At 52.0% G+C, this 15,559-nt stretch overlaps 5 protein-coding genes across 5 annotated transcripts; 2 read left to right on the top strand and 3 right to left on the bottom strand.

The window, feature by feature from the left end:
• The first annotated feature begins 959 nt into the window (after window positions 1-959).
• Window positions 960-4,263, top strand: HD553DRAFT_320342 (uncharacterized protein). The gene is made up of 15 exons (XM_046181134.1): window positions 960-1,052; window positions 1,123-1,147; window positions 1,223-1,350; window positions 1,420-1,625; window positions 1,740-2,223; window positions 2,302-2,348; window positions 2,420-2,760; window positions 2,853-2,874; window positions 2,935-2,943; window positions 3,014-3,026; window positions 3,095-3,100; window positions 3,173-3,295; window positions 3,357-3,753; window positions 3,853-4,071; window positions 4,130-4,263. The coding sequence occupies exons 1-15, from the start codon at window positions 1,000-1,002 to the stop codon at window positions 4,196-4,198; spliced, it is 2,142 nt and encodes a 713-aa protein (XP_046032558.1). The 5' UTR covers window positions 960-999; the 3' UTR covers window positions 4,199-4,263.
• On the bottom strand, window positions 4,264-5,320 carry HD553DRAFT_320340 (uncharacterized protein). Its single transcript, XM_046181133.1, has 2 exons — window positions 4,937-5,320; window positions 4,264-4,870 (listed from the first exon to the last, which is right to left on the bottom strand). Exons 1-2 carry the CDS (start codon window positions 5,207-5,209, stop codon window positions 4,430-4,432), a joined length of 714 nt encoding a protein of 237 aa, XP_046032557.1. The 5' UTR covers window positions 5,210-5,320; the 3' UTR covers window positions 4,264-4,429.
• A 5,997-nt stretch (window positions 5,321-11,317) lies between these two features.
• Window positions 11,318-13,744, top strand: HD553DRAFT_353275 (general substrate transporter; the record flags this gene model as incomplete). Its single annotated transcript, XM_046183760.1, has 10 exons — window positions 11,318-11,432; window positions 11,489-11,631; window positions 11,699-11,761; window positions 11,832-11,914; window positions 11,981-12,176; window positions 12,243-12,313; window positions 12,376-12,857; window positions 12,919-13,040; window positions 13,129-13,298; window positions 13,372-13,744. The coding sequence occupies 10 exons, from the start codon at window positions 11,318-11,320 to the stop codon at window positions 13,565-13,567; spliced, it is 1,641 nt and encodes a 546-aa protein (XP_046032556.1). The 3' UTR covers window positions 13,568-13,744.
• HD553DRAFT_320332 (uncharacterized protein) lies at window positions 13,745-14,773 on the bottom strand. Its single transcript, XM_046181132.1, has one exon. The coding sequence runs from the start codon at window positions 14,583-14,585 to the stop codon at window positions 14,235-14,237; it is 351 nt and encodes a 116-aa protein (XP_046032555.1). The 5' UTR covers window positions 14,586-14,773; the 3' UTR covers window positions 13,745-14,234.
• Window positions 14,774-14,980: 207 nt separating this feature from the next.
• Window positions 14,981-15,343, bottom strand: HD553DRAFT_346435 (translation machinery associated TMA7; the record flags this gene model as incomplete). Its single annotated transcript, XM_046183198.1, has 3 exons — window positions 14,981-15,139; window positions 15,230-15,237; window positions 15,328-15,343. 3 exons carry the CDS (start codon window positions 15,341-15,343, stop codon window positions 14,981-14,983), a joined length of 183 nt encoding a protein of 60 aa, XP_046032554.1.
• Window positions 15,344-15,559: the final 216 nt, after the last annotated feature.

The raw sequence follows: 15,559 nt of genomic DNA, 5'->3' as shown, positions 1-15,559 counted from the left end.
CTGTTGAAACTACAAGTGTCATCTTTCCGGCGGCGACTTCTGTCAGGGCGAGCAAGGTTCTCCAGCAAGCCCAACCTCCAGCAGATTCCCCGTACAAGATCATGTCCTTGTTCTGATAACGAGGATCCTCACAAATCCGCAGTATCATCTCGATCGACGTGGATGTGAATCGAGAAGCGGTTGCGTAAGGCGCGAGCGAGTATAAGGGAATAATGCACTGGCTGCGACCGTCGCGGACGAATTCTCTGTAGGCCATTCCCCAGGACAATGGGTGGACTTGCGTAGTGTATGCATCGAGTGTCAGCTTCCATACTATCGAATTTCGCTGGGATACTCCATACTCGTCTGACTTACACCGATGTAAAGCCCACCTCCATGAAAAAAGATGACTACCTGATCCGAAGCAGAAGTTTCACGCGGACTTAGATGCCAAACATTCCAGAGTGATCCCGGTCGGTCCACTCCGACCTCATCCTTGGTTAGAACGAGGTCACTGGTCCTCACGAGGCTTGCTGGAGGCTGTTGATCGAGGTACTTTTCTTTTCGATCTCGTAGTTCGTGGAGTAGACCCTGACTGCTCTGACGCCGCACGGGAGTTCCGATGACCCAAACGATGAAGTTGAACAATCGACTTTTCCAGTGTAGCGACGGTGTGTTAGGAGTCTGCATGAGATCTGATCGTCACAGTGGTGATCCTAGCGAGATGCTCATATCAGGACACGCTACAGGCGGATTCAACAGTACAGTCGACGTCTCAGATTCTCTTATATGAAACCCCGGACGGGGATTCCCGGCTATTCGGCTTACGTAACGCGATAAGCGGGGCGCGGGCTTTGTGGCTGACGATCGATCGAATAGCCGGTTACCGATACGATTGCTTGTGTCCTGACCTTGATTGCTATCATCTGGACGAAGTTCGAGGCTTCCTCGGCTGTCAGAATACGGTGACACCTCAGACCTGGCACACAACTAGCTACCCAATAGCCTGAGAAGATCAGAATGCCGGCTGTGCAACATGCACCGAGACGAGCCATGCGTCGACCCCGAAAGGCGTAAGTAGCCCGAATGAACGCCAAAGACAGTCTCGTTCGATCTCACGACTTGATTTCGGTCATCGACCAGTTGTGTCGAGTGTAGGCGAATGAAGGTATACCTCTTGACCCGTTGAAAGACCTACTTTGTAAACCTAGCCAATATCAACCTTTCCCCCCCCCCTTCTCAGATCAGATGTCTCGCGGTTACGGATGACGGCCCAGCCGGCTCCATCTGTCAACGCTGTGAGGCATTCGGGACTACATGCGAATACGTTGCAAGGAAACGAAGAGAAGGCAGACATCAGAGATCGCCTGAGTGAGTGCTCGATCGGTAGAAAATCTCATTCTAGCTGTACCGCCCTGACGCGCCGTTGCCGCATACCAGATACCGCGCTCCCATGCAACTAGGCGATCAAGTTCATCTATCGCGAGCCGCTACGAAAGACCTGAGTGAACAACCTGAAGATCGATACATGACAGATCGTACCACATCAGAATCCTGGGATGGTGGACTTCACGTAGACGATGGAGGTCAAGAGCCGATCGAGGTAGACTTGGGGGCATCTACCAGAAAGCCAAATTGGGAGCTCGGTATGGCAATCGTACCGTACCTCGATAGATCGCCAGATTCTGGTAGCTGACAGCAGTCCATCTCTCTCCTGTTCAACATTTTGGGGATTCGGGAATCATCGATTTTCACAACAGGAGGTTCCGATATGCCTACCTTTCCTGCGACGACGTCCCATAGTTTCGACCCCTCTCAGTGGGGCTCAACAGCGTGGCGAATACCTGACTATCCTCCTACCAGGAGTTCTCGGGTGAAAGATCATACCTCCAGTACAGTAGCAGCAAGAGGACGAGGCAGTTCTATGACTGCCGAGCTTGTGGACCGCATCGCGCCCCACACGACATCCGCACGCGGCCAATACCAACAATCCAGTCCGAGCCAACAGACCATACCGATGCCCGATTCTGGACAGATCCTGCCGAGTCCAGACTTTCCCTACCCAACCGGCAGCAGGCCTCTGTCCCACGACCTCGTTTCGCGGCTCAATCCTATCTCGCCGCAACCAGATTCCTCGACATCGTTTAAGGATCTCGGAGGCGGTCGTACCGATTCTAAGATCGCGGATGACGCAATCTATCTTGGTCTGGTCAGTCTTGCAGAAGCAGAATTTCTGTTCCGAAAGTCAGTCGGTACTGTCTACCTTCTAGCTTGTCTGGCTAGTCGTAGAAGTCGCTTTTATGCTGAACGTTTCCTTGAAAGTTTCATGGAAAAGCTTAGTCCCTTGATCGGCCTCTTTGACCCAGACTGTAAGTGTCAGTCGATCTGGGTATCTAGCTCGATCGGACGGCTATACTAATAATGCTTCCTCTGCTTGTAGACTACACGTTCAACCACGTACGGAATCGGTCATCGGCCTTGCTGTCCGCCATATGTTACGCTAGCTCCAAGTTCTTCCTCAAGCCCCTGACAGACAAGCTTTGGACTCACTGCCGGCGAGTGCTCGGCCGAGCCGTAGTCGACAGCGAGTGTACGCTCGAGCTGGTACAGATGATCTGTGTCTTGGTATTCTGGAAGAAACCGACAGACCGAAACGCATGGCTTGACGTCGGTATCGCCGTCCGAATGGCTCAACGATTGAATCTGAAGCAGAGCTCAAGGCAAGCGGGCCGAGACCCTGAGGACTTTCCCGATGACATGTCGCAGTTACAGGAGAGGTTTGTGAGTGTGGTCAGGGCTGCACTGCTCCTACAGCAACTTTCCGCCTCGGATAACTGATCAAATTTTGCGGAATTTGCGGGCACTCCACTTAGAATCGCGAAAGGTCATGGTACTGTCAGTAGAGAAAGATCAATCGATCAAATCGCATGCCTGACCGACGCGATTCTTGCATAGGTATTTTTTGTGAGTTTGACCGAGGAGATCCTTCGGAACGACACGCTGACAGGGTCGCACATTGCCCTCGCGCTGTTAGGTTTCGATAGAACGTAAATAACATCAGATTTCGTCCCCAGTCGAAGCATTCGCTGACATTTCAACACTGTCAATATTGCAGTTGGAGGTCAGTTCCGTCTGAAAAACAGTCCATGGCAAAGCCCGGACGCAGAAAGCTAACACTCAAGCGCTTCTGTAGTGAGCTCCTGTTTGGCTTTCCAGGTATGCTACATCTAGACGAGACAGAGGAAATCGAAACGTGGGCTATCAATACGGCTCGATACGGTTCCAGGGGCGACTTTCAGTTGGCATGCAGTGCGGCGTCAGTCGCCTATTAGACTGAACTCCAAAAATCGCTGGTTCGCTGATCCCATTGCGTGTAGGTTCCGTTCGGCGTTCAAGACGATACACATCGCTCAGTCAATCTTGAACGGGAATGACGGCCCGCGCAGATCCATTGCTGGCGTCTCGATCCAGATGGCGGAACAGGACATCCAATCACATCGAAAACGTTGGCTGTCTTCCGGGCCATCCAGTCTCCTCTCTTGTCTTACTCCTGCTACCGTCGAGATCTGTGATACGATATCAGCTTGCCTCTGGTGCGATATCAAAGTGACACGGTACAATATGTGTCACGAAGGAGGAGCTCGAATGGATGTATTACTGGCGTTTCAAGCGTTGGTCGACAAAGCGGCGGTCCTTGCGAAATCGGAGCATCTTCTATACTGGTCGGACGGATTGTCCACGATGCTTACTCACCAAGGTGTCAGTGTATATAAGGTAAAGTCGATCAGCTGTGGACTCTCGTCGGCTACGGCGGCATACTAGGTACCACCGGCTCACTCCATTCGTCCATGCTATACCCTTCCCTCTACTTAGATGTTCAAGGATGGAACGGCAGAGGAGAAGAAACTGATACAGGCATCATTCGCCACGACTCATCGATTCTGCCATGAATTGGCTGTAGACCATCCGGAATCGCCCTGCTTCCATATAGCAAAGTGTTTCGGTTATCTTACGGGATTTCTTGACAAGACCCTCGGCGATCACTTGGAGGGTACAAATCCCTTGGAATCCGCGATAATGGCCAGTGCCTTCGTGAGTAGTCGGAATCGATAGAGTGTCCTACGCACGGCTGAAATGACGGCCTCAACAGGATGATCTGGGCTGGCTGTCAAGCGACTTGGTCTTCTGGCAGAACGCTTTGGACGCGGGGCTTTTGTAAACGAATCCAGAGGGAAGACGAAACACTGGAACAGATTGATTCTGCAGCCGTGCTATAGAGACGTATCCTCTATCGTTGCTGTGGGTCACGGTCCAATGTGGATGCTATGAACGCCAAGGTTCCGCGGCGCGACCTGTATGCGTTCTTTCGCGAAAATATAATCGCGACATGAAAAACGTAGACCAAGAAGTACGTCACATCAAGATCCTTTCTATGGTACGCCAGACTTTTTTAGACTCGGGCAGAAAGTCTAGCCCTTGGAACACGTGGAAAAGCCCAGGAAACTGTTTCGAGCGTTCTATTGAGCTTTGAGGGTTCTCCTAGGCCTGAAGCCGACGGACTTACTGAATGAAATTCGGTCTCGATTATAGACGGTCCCAGAGCCAGTAATCGCTCGTGCAACCTGACATTGCCTGGGTGCAAAACGTCGTGGGTACCGCAAAAGTGAACGATCGTAGCTGGGGACGAGGCGATATCCGCTTGCATGTATCGAGCTAGCGAATCTATTCCGGCTAGAGGTGAGTGCGCAGGGTGATTGAGAGGATGCAAATCGTATGTCTGGGCCTCCTGCATGGTTGTTGGTATGCCGAAGTCGCGGTCTGGATATGCTTTCACTCCGTATGCCCATAACTTCGCGACCACGCGAAGCATAGATATACGTAAGGCAGGGTCCTGGTTTCATCGAGAACGTTATTCAGAAGAACTCAAACTCGTCAATGTTCTCCGACACAGACTCACGTCCGTTTCGATCCGTCGATCTTCATCGGGAGGATCGCTCTCTGTCATGGCCGAGAACAAGATGACGGTGGTCACAAGGCTTCGCAGCGACCGAATCGCATCAAGCGAGTATCTTTCCAACAACTCGGCTTGTCCAGCGTAGTCAAAGTCGCCTCCGGGACAAGCCATGTTCGTCAGAGTAACGAACAATTGCAGGCTGAGAAAACCGCCGGCAGAATCTCCCACAAGCACGATCTCCCTGTCCTTGTATCTCTTCTCGAGCCTCAACTGCATCAACAAGTCGATCGCAGCCACGATGAATTGGCGACCGGTGGCTCGTGGAGCGAGTGTGTAGATGGGTAGTATTACTTGTCGAATCCTATTGTTCTCCCGCACGTCTATTGTTCTCCCAGAACAATAGACCGCATGGAACAATAAAGCACATTCACTCTTCGCACCTTTCCTTTTGTTCTCGCTTAGCAATCTGCGACTCGCTTAGCAATCTGCGATCACTGTCGCAAGTTGCGACCACAACCGCAAGTTGCGACCGCAAACCGCAACTTGCGACCGCAAACCGCAGACCGCAAACCGCAAACCGCAGCACCTTGCCACCTACCAGAATAATATATATAGCAGACCATTCTGGTCTGATTTCATGATCCCCTCTTGTATATTTTATCCTCATGCAAACTATACAACGGTGATCAACTCGATATCCAACAGATTAAGAGTCGGCTGCTCTACCAACGGAGCTCAACGGGCCATTACCTTAGTTTACATCAACCAACCCTCTTCAACATCGACTGAGTTTCATCATGGCCGACAGTCTCGACCTCGACACTCTCAAGGTTACCAAGCGTACCTACCTTGAGGGTCCCGACAATTACGCGGAATGGTCCCGCTCGATTCAAAACACTTTGATCGATAAGGATCTGGACGACATTGTTGATGGAACTATCCCTCGACCTAATACCCTACCTATCACTACCTTGGCTGCCACCGCCGGCACGGACAACGCTCCAACCACTACCTCTACTACGGTAACTACTCCAGCTACAGCCGAGGAACTTGCGAAATGGATCAAGAAAGACAAGAAGGCCTTCGGAATCATTGACGGAAGCCTCAGTCAGCTTGTCCATCACAACCTCCCGTCTCACCTCTCAACCTGGCACGCTCTGGTCCAAAGGGACTCCGCTCACACCGATGAGTACAGAGCAACGCTTCCTTCTGCTTCTGCAAGATTACTTAAACATCTTCAGGAAACCTACTCGGCCGCAAGGGGATCCAGGCGGGCTGAACTTCTCGCGATCATCTGGCGATCCCAACTCGCGGAAGGAGAAGATCCGACTGTCCATACCGGAAAGCTCAAGTCGGCTTACTCCGCTATCACCGTCTCTGGCCGATCCCGGATGGACGACAAGGACTTTGCCTTTGCCATCCTCATGTCCCTTCCTTCCTCCTACGAAACCCTCGTTCAGACCTATTATCTCAAGGAGGACTTTCACTCGCAGGACGTCATTGACGCCGTCCGAGCCGAGTACAGGAGGAGGATTGTTCAGGAAGAAGGAATTGAGACTACGGCTCTCATCGCTGCCCGTCAACAAGCACGGAACAACAACAACAACAACATCGGCGGCACCGGAAACAAGAAGAAGTTCATTCCTCGATCTCCCTTTGACGAGAATGCCTTCTGCGAGTTCCATCAGAAGAATGGACACTCAACAGCAAACTGTTTCACCAAGCCCGCCAACTTCAGTACCGGCAACAACGCCAACAGGTACACAAACAACAGTGCCAACATCGCCGCACTCGTAAGCAACAGGAGTCAACATCATGGCATCAACGCCGGCTCTGCTTTCATGGCAAGCATCACCATCGATCACAATGCCCTTCTGGCCCACTCGTCTGCACTCGACATCGTCGTAGACTCTGGAGCTACTCATCACATGGTCCACGACAGGAACCTGCTCACTGGAATCAAACAACTACCGATCCAGGCAAACATTACCATAGGCAACGGCGCCAACATCACCGCCAGAGAATGCGGTCAACTCAAACTACCAAACATCACACTACACGATGTTCTTCACGTACCCGAACTGGGACGGAACCCTCTGAGTGTTGGTGCCGCACAGAGCACCGACGGACACTCTTGGACCTTTGCAAAAGACGAAGCAATCCTCAACACTACTGAAGATGGACCCAGCAAGCCGGTCATCACAGCAACACGACAAGACGGTTTGTTTGTCCTCGATCCGGCAAGCACTCCTATTCGACACAAGGCCGCACTCATCACGGCCACCAATACCGTCACAGAGGACAACATCCTTTACCACTGGCACCGCAGACTTGGCCACCTCAATGTTCGCTCGGTGGTTCAGCTTGGCAAAGAAGGAAGACTCGACAAGACAGTGGACTGGGCCAAAGCCGGAAAAGACATCTACGGTTTCCAATGCTCAGCCTGCATTCAGGGCAAAGGATCTCGTCTTCCCGCTCCTGCTTCGAACATCCGGGCCAGCAAACCACTCCAGTCTATCCACGTCGATCTCTGGGGACCAGCTCGAACCCCTTCCATCGGAGGATCCCTCTACTTCCTTACCTGTTACGACGATCACACTCGGAAGGTCAACCTCAGCTTTCTCAAGAGGAAGTCTGAGACCCGGCAGGCATTAATCAACTATATCAACCTAGTTGAGAATCAACTGGACTGCACGGTCAAGACCATCCGATCGGATCAAGGAGGAGAATTTGAGTCACATGCTCTCCGTGACTACCTCAAAGCGAAGGGCATCGAGCATCACTTTGTTCCAACTGCCGCTCATGCTCAGAATGGTAGAGTCGAAAGGGCGCACCTTACCATTCTCAATCAGGTAAGGACGCTGCTGATCGATAGCGGACTCGATGACAAGTTCTGGGCGGAAGCGGCAAACTACGCCATCTACACCAGGAACCGGACTCCCACAGGATCTGACAAGCACATCCCGGAGGATCTCTGGAGGCAACGTGAAGTCAACTCGCGGCACCTTCAACCCTTTGGCTGTCAGCTCTGGTTCCGTGACCACAACAACACCAACAAACTCCACCCTCGCTACAAAGAAGGGCAACTACTCTCTTACGTCGAGGGGACCGACAACTACAGGATCTGGGACCTACACACCAAAAAGGTCACCATCTCTCGTGACGTGGTCTTTGGTAAACAACCAAAGATTTCCACCAACACCAAATCACTGGAAACCAAAATCCAGTCCACTCAGGTCGACATCGACATAGTCCCTGAATCAACATCAGACTCAGACTCTGAAACTGAAGAGGAACAATCGACTGAAGACAACATCGATACTCTCAACCTGCCTGATCAGCCCGGTGATGACACGACCATCCCAAGCGATCAGGCTACACAGGCTACACAGGTTAAACACAAGTCATCCGGCATTCGGAGCAAAGGATGGGACATAGCACCGGTACCGGAACTGGAAAATCCAGTCTTACCTGATGGCTCCCGACGAGTCCGCAAACCACCTGCCAAATTTGGATACTCTGCAAACCTCGCTACCGCCGTCATCTGTGGCCATGCACTCATCTCCACGGCCATCCCTCAAACTTTTCAGGAAGCCCACCGATCTCCAGAATGGGACAGATGGCAGGAGGCTATCAAAGCCGAACTCGACAAGATGGATCAGTACAAGGTCTGGTCTGTTATCGATAGGCAAGAAGCTACATCGAAACCTCTTCGAGCCAAATGGGTCTTCACCCGGAAGATTGACGGAGAGACTGGGAAGCCATCCGCCTACAAGGCTCGATGGGTAGCGAAAGGATTTCTGCAGAAGGAAGGAGTTGACTACAATGAACTCTACGCGGGAGTTGCTCACAAGGATACCATCCGAGTCTTCCTTGCTCTGGTCAACTACCTCGACATGGACTGCGATCAGGTCGACATCAAGGCCGCCTTCCTCAATGGAGAACTAGAGGAACTCGTCCATCTCGAACCACCTGAAGGCAGCAACATCCCTGCCAACAAGGTTCTCCGGCTTCAGAAATCACTTTACGGTCTCAAACAATCACCTCGCTGCTTCAACCAGGCTCTCGACAAGTTCCTTCGATCTCTCGGTCTCATTCCTTCTCCGGCCGACTCCTGTCTCTACATCCGATCAACCAAGGATACCCTTCTCATCCTCTCTGTCCATGTTGATGATCAACTCATTGCCTGCAACAATCGCCAAGAACTGGACGACTTCAAGACCAAACTCAACGACCGATTTGAGTGCTCCGACGGAGGAGCGGTCTCTTACTTTCTTGGGTTCAACGTCTTCCGAGACAGGCCCAACCGGAAACTCTACATCTCTCAAGAACACTACGTACAGGCGGTCTTGGAAAGGTTTGGCATGCTCGACTCCAAACCGGCAAAGACTCCCCTTCCTTCCGGCTTCCGATCTCTTCCCGCTACCGATGCTGAACATCAGGAAGCCGCTCATGAAGAATATCCAGCAATGGTCGGATCAATCATGTACGCGGCCACCATCACCAGACCCGACATTGCTCATGCTGCTGGAGTCTTAGCTCGGACCGTCAGCAAGTGGAACAAGCAACATGTCCATGCAGCTCGACACCTGCTCCGATACCTCCAAGGCACCATCGAGCTCTGCCTTACCTACGACGCCACCTCTGGCCAAAGGATCATCCTGGGCTATGCCGATGCCGACTGGGGTGGATGCTTGGACACTCGCCGATCTACTACCGGATACCTCTTCCGTGCTTTTGGAGGACCGGTAGCCTGGAAATCCCGACGGCAACCAACTACAGCTCTCTCAACCGCTGAAGCCGAATACATGGCTTCTGCTGATGCTACCCGACAGGCAGTCTGGCTCCGCACTCTTCTCGAATCTCTCGGTCACCCGGTCTCTGGTCCCCTCGCCATTCTCAATGACAACAATGCCGCCATTCAACTCTCCAAGAATCCTGTCGCTCATGATCGCACCAAACACATCGACATGAGACACCACTATCTTAGAGAGAAGGTACTCAACAACACCGTTGAACTCTCCCATGTTCCAACTCAGGACAACCTTGCCGATGCTCTCACCAAAGGTCTCACCCATCACCAATTTCATCACCTTGTCACCGGGATGGGTCTCAGGGGAAAACCAACCTCTTTCGCAAAGGTCGCTTGAGTGAGGGGGAGTGTCGAATCCTATTGTTCTCCCGCACGTCTATTGTTCTCCCAGAACAATAGACCGCATGGAACAATAAAGCACATTCACTCTTCGCACCTTTCCTTTTGTTCTCGCTTAGCAATCTGCGACTCGCTTAGCAATCTGCGATCACTGTCGCAAGTTGCGACCACAACCGCAAGTTGCGACCGCAAACCGCAACTTGCGACCGCAAACCGCAGACCGCAAACCGCAAACCGCAGCACCTTGCCACCTACCAGAATAATATATATAGCAGACCATTCTGGTCTGATTTCATGATCCCCTCTTGTATATTTTATCCTCATGCAAACTATACAACGGTGATCAACTCGATATCCAACATTACTGGGATGTGAAAATCATTGGCCAACTTGCGGAGGGCGACATGGTGCAATCTATCCACCTAGAAGCGAGAAGATAGGGACAACAAAGCTAACTCAGATCGATCCCCGACGCAAGCGAACGCGATGGACACGACATACGTTGTTGATGAAACCTCCCCCATGCCAGAAAACGATGGCCTTGTCTTCTCGAGCATGAGTCTCCGGTTCCACATGGAAAATTTGCCACTCCTGGTTACCCTGTAGTTGTCGGGTCTCTTGAGTAGACCTGATGGTGGAGGGCAGAACGATAGGCGCAGAGTTCTTCTCCAGTTTCTGGATAACATCACGCACAACCTCGTCATCTGTCGCCTTGCGAATGTTGCGGGCAAAGGCCCAGATCGCGCTCTCGACCAAACGAGCCGCGACGGATGGCATTATTGCGAGTATCCCTTGCTGTTGGAACGCTGGCAGTGTACTTTGCTGCTATAACCATTCAAGCCGTTGGCTCGCATATACCTATAGCAGATCATGGGGACAAGAGAGTCTGTTCGGACCATTTGGAATAGGCGCCTGCAATTGTCATAGCCGGCTGGAGCTAGGAGTTTCGGATCTAGGCTATTCGGCTGTTCAGAACGAGGCGAGGCATACTGCACGGGATCGAAACGGGGCAATTCGGCTAATCGTCCCCCGTCGACGGCGCAAAAAAGCCTCCGTTTCAGGTCGATTCCTGCTGCAGTTTGAGAGTCTGCCGGCGCGATGTGAACCGCTGCATAGTTGTCTACATATACAGCGTTAGAATTGGTGATCGCTACAGCCGCATTCTGGGCCCCACAATCAAAGCAAACTCTCGCCTCAGGTGCGTTTCACAAACATAGTTATAGCGATCAACCATGAGTTCTAGACGGTTCGGCAAAGCATCCGCGTTCAAGGATCACATAACTAAACCTCTGCTGGCGATCGTCCTCTTCACTGGGTTCGCGGGTCTGCAAGTAGGATACGATACTAGTGAGACTGAATGCGTTGTGATATATCTGAATCGAAACTAAATCAGTCGCGTGTAGGTTGGTGGAGTGCCATCATTGCGCTGCCGCAGTTCGCAGGGCTCTTTGGTGGAGGCAAACTCAGCACCCCTATTGGCACTTTTCGCGTCATCAGTACGACTGAACAGTCTATTAGTACCGCATTTCCTTATGTTTTTCAACTTGTGAGTCCGAACCGATGCTCTTCAGATCCCTCACCTCCTAAATGTTTCGCCTGAGTCGGTTTATCAGATTGGCGGTGTTTGCGGCGGACAAATCTCTCACAAGTACGGGCGTATCGCGCCTCTGTATATCGTAAGATGTGAAAAGTCGGGGTCATTCCATTTTAAATCACCTCATCGAAATGTATTTGATCATTCGACAGATTGCTGCGGGCTTCATCGGCGCCACGGTGATTCAGATGACCAGCAGCATTAACGGATACCGTTTCTGGCAAATAGTCGCAGGGTGAGTCGTCCTGACGCCTGCAGCCCAAGAGAATCACTCAGGAATTTTGGGTTTATTTTTCAATAGCAAATTAGTCGTGGCAACAGCGGCCGGCGCAGGTTTGGTGTCGGTGCCCCTGTACATCGCCGAAATCGCTCCGGTTCAGGTACGAGGTGCTTTAGTCGGCATTGTTGCTTGGGCGGTGGTTTTAGGGAACCTGCTCTCTGCTTGCGTCATGTACGGAGTGAGCGACAAGATTGGTCAGATAGTCTGGTTACTCCCGGTGAGCTACGAGGCGGGTTAATACCTTTGATACCTGCATTCTAATGCTGGACGAGTGTGGTTCCAGATGGGGCTGCAACTTCCGGTGCCCATACTCATCCTTGTGTTTGCAAGATGGCTCCCTGAATCGCCTCGATGGTCAGTTCGGGCTCTCTCCGCACAGAAATCGGGCTGAGCTTATTTTCGACCGGTTCCCTTAGGCTTCTAGATCAAGATAGACCTGATGAAGCTTTGGTGTGCCTCGCACGGGTCCGAACGAGGAGTTCTCGAGCGGCAATTAAAGCCGAGTTTGGAACCATGCGCACAACCGTGGCGGAGGAAGCAGCCAAGGCCAAAGGCACCTGGACAGATCTCTTTAGGGGTCCTAATCGACTAAGAACGCATATTGCGACCGGAGTATCCAGCTTTGGTCCCGCTCAAGGCTTCAGCTTCATCACGGGCTATCTGGTACTCTTCTTCGTCCAATTGGGTTTCGAGAATCCCTTGCTCTTGAACGTCTATGTCAGCTTGGTTGTCGTGGGCATCGTGATGATATCGTCCTTCGCGCAAGACTTTATCGGACGAAGAACCCTACTCCTTGGGTCCACAGTGGCCATGGGCGCCGCCATGTTCTCGCTCGCGGCCGTAACTACAAAGACCCCTGTTCCAAGTGGATCCGCGGCCGATGGCTGCCTATTCACGAGTGAGTCGACAACGTTGCTGTACAGTGGTGTCCGTGACTGACTGTACCGTGTGACGACCAGTCTTCCTCTGGGTCGTCGGCTACACATTGGCATGGGCGAGTGGACCCGTCATCGTCGGCACCGAGGTCCCGGCTCAGAATGTGCGCGACAAAACGTATGCGGCTTCGATCTTCTGCACTTCTGTGAGTTCTTGCTGCATCGGGAAGCAATAATATCAACTGTCAACGATAGACTGGAGTCGATGCTGATCGTCAGCGCTTTATTTCGCAGGCGGTGCAAGCCATCAGCGCTGGAGTCAACGCTCCTCTACAAAAGAAGTTGGGAGGCCAGATTGGCTTCATCTGTAAGTCACGACTCATACCGCTTGCCATCAGGTCGAAACCTAACCAGCAGAGCGTAGACGGTGCATTCTCTGCAATTGCACTCGTTTGGCTGTACTTGTGAGTTCAGGGCAGATTCGGTACAATTATCGCCTGAAGGGTCATGAAAGACTCACCATCTCCTAACGCATAGCCTTCTGCCGGATCTCAAGAACAAGAGCATGGACCAGATCGATTGGCTGTTCGACCAGAAGATCCCTTTGCGCAAGATGGGTTCCACGCAAGTGCCCGAAATCTTGCAGAGGGGCCAGGCTCAACGCTCGGTTGACCTCTCGGGTGAAGAGACAGGGAAGAACGGAGGCTCCGTCGAACACTTTGAAAAGTTGTAAAGCGCGGGTAGACGAAGAATCGGGGGTGGGAGTTCCATCGAGCTCTGAGCGACAAATTGGCCAGGGAAGACGCTGGACCGTGGGCGTCAATTTGTATCTCTGGAGAAGCGGATATTTGGCGGCGAACAGCACATATTATTGGCACAAAGACCAGACGGATTCAATTGAAAAGCCCGAAGCAACCTGTTGACCAAAGTTGCTTGGCTGAATCTGAACCGGTGGTTCCACTCTGAGCATTCAGTAAATTTCCCATGATTATTGCTTGATGTGGGATTCGGCCTCTAACCTTATCAACCGAGGAGAACAGTCAAACTCTCGGGAGCATAAGATAGAATGGTGACGGGGCCAAAGCTTATTCAAGACGCACCGGTCCCTTACGGACACAGGTGCTACATATTGCTAACGACCGTGAGAGTAGATCGATGAGCATGCAAGTAGATCTATTAGTTGATCATCAGCTCGCACAATGGCAACCTGGTTGCACCTCTTCATCTACCTAAGCTCTATCTTCTGACCTTGATTGGCCTATGGCAAGTCTGAATTCGAGCTGGATCTTAGGTCAGAGCACCTTTTCCGCCTTGCTGACCTTGGCGGGCCCAGAGCTTTACCGAAATCAAACCACTTCTTCCAATCCGTGTTTCGTCTCGCAGCCTCGACTGCCGCCCCCCTAGACAGCGACTACTCCCGAGATAATTGTGACCCAGCCCGCTTCTCGACCTGGACCTCGACGCGACCAAACCCCCTCAGGCTGATAAGATTGACCGTCATCCAGCCTTGCAGTAACCCGCATGACCACGGAATGCGAAACGACCCGAGAACCAGCTTCTCCATTCTCGGAAAAACGATCCCGGGAACTTTCCTGCATCCGGGACCGGGGTGCAGATGGCGACGAGACGGATTCGGAAAGCCTCAATCGATCGGCCGATACGTAGATGATCACCAGTCCAGAGGCGAAAAGACGGTACGGAAACCACCTCGGGCCAAACCGAGGTATAATATAATGTATATTCCAGTGCATCCCAACCCGATCTTATCCGTCTCAAAACCCTCGTCTTTCGTGATCGTACCCCAAGTCCGGTCGGTTTCATGTTGCCCGTGACAGTCGAATTGGTATCAAGCTTGCACCTTGAAAAGGCTGCAAAGCAGCTTGGGGTATCTTCGAAATTCCGTAGGGGTTCATAAGCCGTCGAGGTTGATTCGATCGAGATGAAGATTGGAAGTAGAGCAAGGGAAGGTATGAGGTATCTATTTCTTTCCCGACCTGTTGTAACGAGACCAATTAGATCGGCGATCAGCTTCCACTCGGCCCAACTCTGAACTCGATTGCGGCCAGCTAAACCCCATCCCGCAATCCCTTCACCCTGCTGTGCATCGTCCACAAGCATCTCTCCTGCACAAGGAACGAACGACGACTCACTTCTTGATCCCACCCCCAGCCAACGGTCCCTTCTTGCCGGCGTTGGCAGCAGCAGCCTTCAACTCGGCCTGTTCCTTCTTCTGACGCTCCTTGAAGGCCTTGTCGTCGTCGTCGAGCTCGACCTTTTCCTTCTTGGCCGCCTTGAGGGGTTTGAGCTGTGGGTCAAAAGTCGGGATTGAGAGGCGAGCAGTCGAGCTTAGTATAAGGTGACGGCGGTTGGTGGTCTGTGGGGTGCATGGGCTTACCTTTCCGCCTGTGAAACAGGATCATACGAGTTGGATGACGAGATTCATCGTATCAGCAATCATCTTGACGCAGTTCCAACTGACGATAACAGACTAACCTTGACGTCCGGACATGATGAAGAGATAGGGATGTGGATATGATCGAGGTGGTTTCCTCTTCGTAGCAATGAGGATCGGTCTTTGAACTGTTGTTGTAAGCGAAATTGTTGTAGGTCGGGTTCAACCCCGAGGTTGTTTATTCGGGGTCAAGCCGGAAAAATGACACGTCATACCATCAGCCTCTATTATCAAATTGATCCTCGCCCCTCGGAACATGCTCGATTCACGAGT

The sequence above is a fragment of the Filobasidium floriforme genome (assembly GCF_021052385.1).
Source record: "Filobasidium floriforme strain CBS 6241 chromosome Unknown HD553scaffold_30, whole genome shotgun sequence".
Taxonomy (NCBI): Eukaryota; Fungi; Basidiomycota; class Tremellomycetes; order Filobasidiales; family Filobasidiaceae; genus Filobasidium; species Filobasidium floriforme.
The sequence above is the reverse complement of the archived record's forward strand: the minus strand, read 5'-3'. Positions and strand labels throughout refer to the sequence as shown.

What these genes read in the sequence shown, in the direction of transcription:
- HD553DRAFT_320340 (XM_046181133.1), bottom strand. Translation starts at nt 5,209, where the DNA reads ATGCAGTTGAGGCTCGAGAAGAGATACAAGGACAGGGAGATCGTGCTT. An exon ending in ATCGACGGATCGAAACGGAC is followed by an intron (nt 4,871 to 4,936) that starts GTGAGTCTGTGT and finishes CGATGAAACCAG; the next exon opens with GACCCTGCCTTACGTATATC.
- HD553DRAFT_320332 (XM_046181132.1), bottom strand. Translation starts at nt 14,585, where the DNA reads ATGCACTGGAATATACATTATATTATACCTCGGTTTGGCCCGAGGTGG.
- HD553DRAFT_320342 (XM_046181134.1), top strand. Translation starts at nt 1,000, where the DNA reads ATGCCGGCTGTGCAACATGCACCGAGACGAGCCATGCGTCGACCCCGA. An exon ending in CAGTTGGCATGCAGTGCGGC is followed by an intron (nt 3,296 to 3,356) that starts GTCAGTCGCCTA and finishes CATTGCGTGTAG; the next exon opens with GTTCCGTTCGGCGTTCAAGA. An exon ending in CGATAATGGCCAGTGCCTTC is followed by an intron (nt 4,072 to 4,129) that starts GTGAGTAGTCGG and finishes CGGCCTCAACAG; the next exon opens with GATGATCTGGGCTGGCTGTC.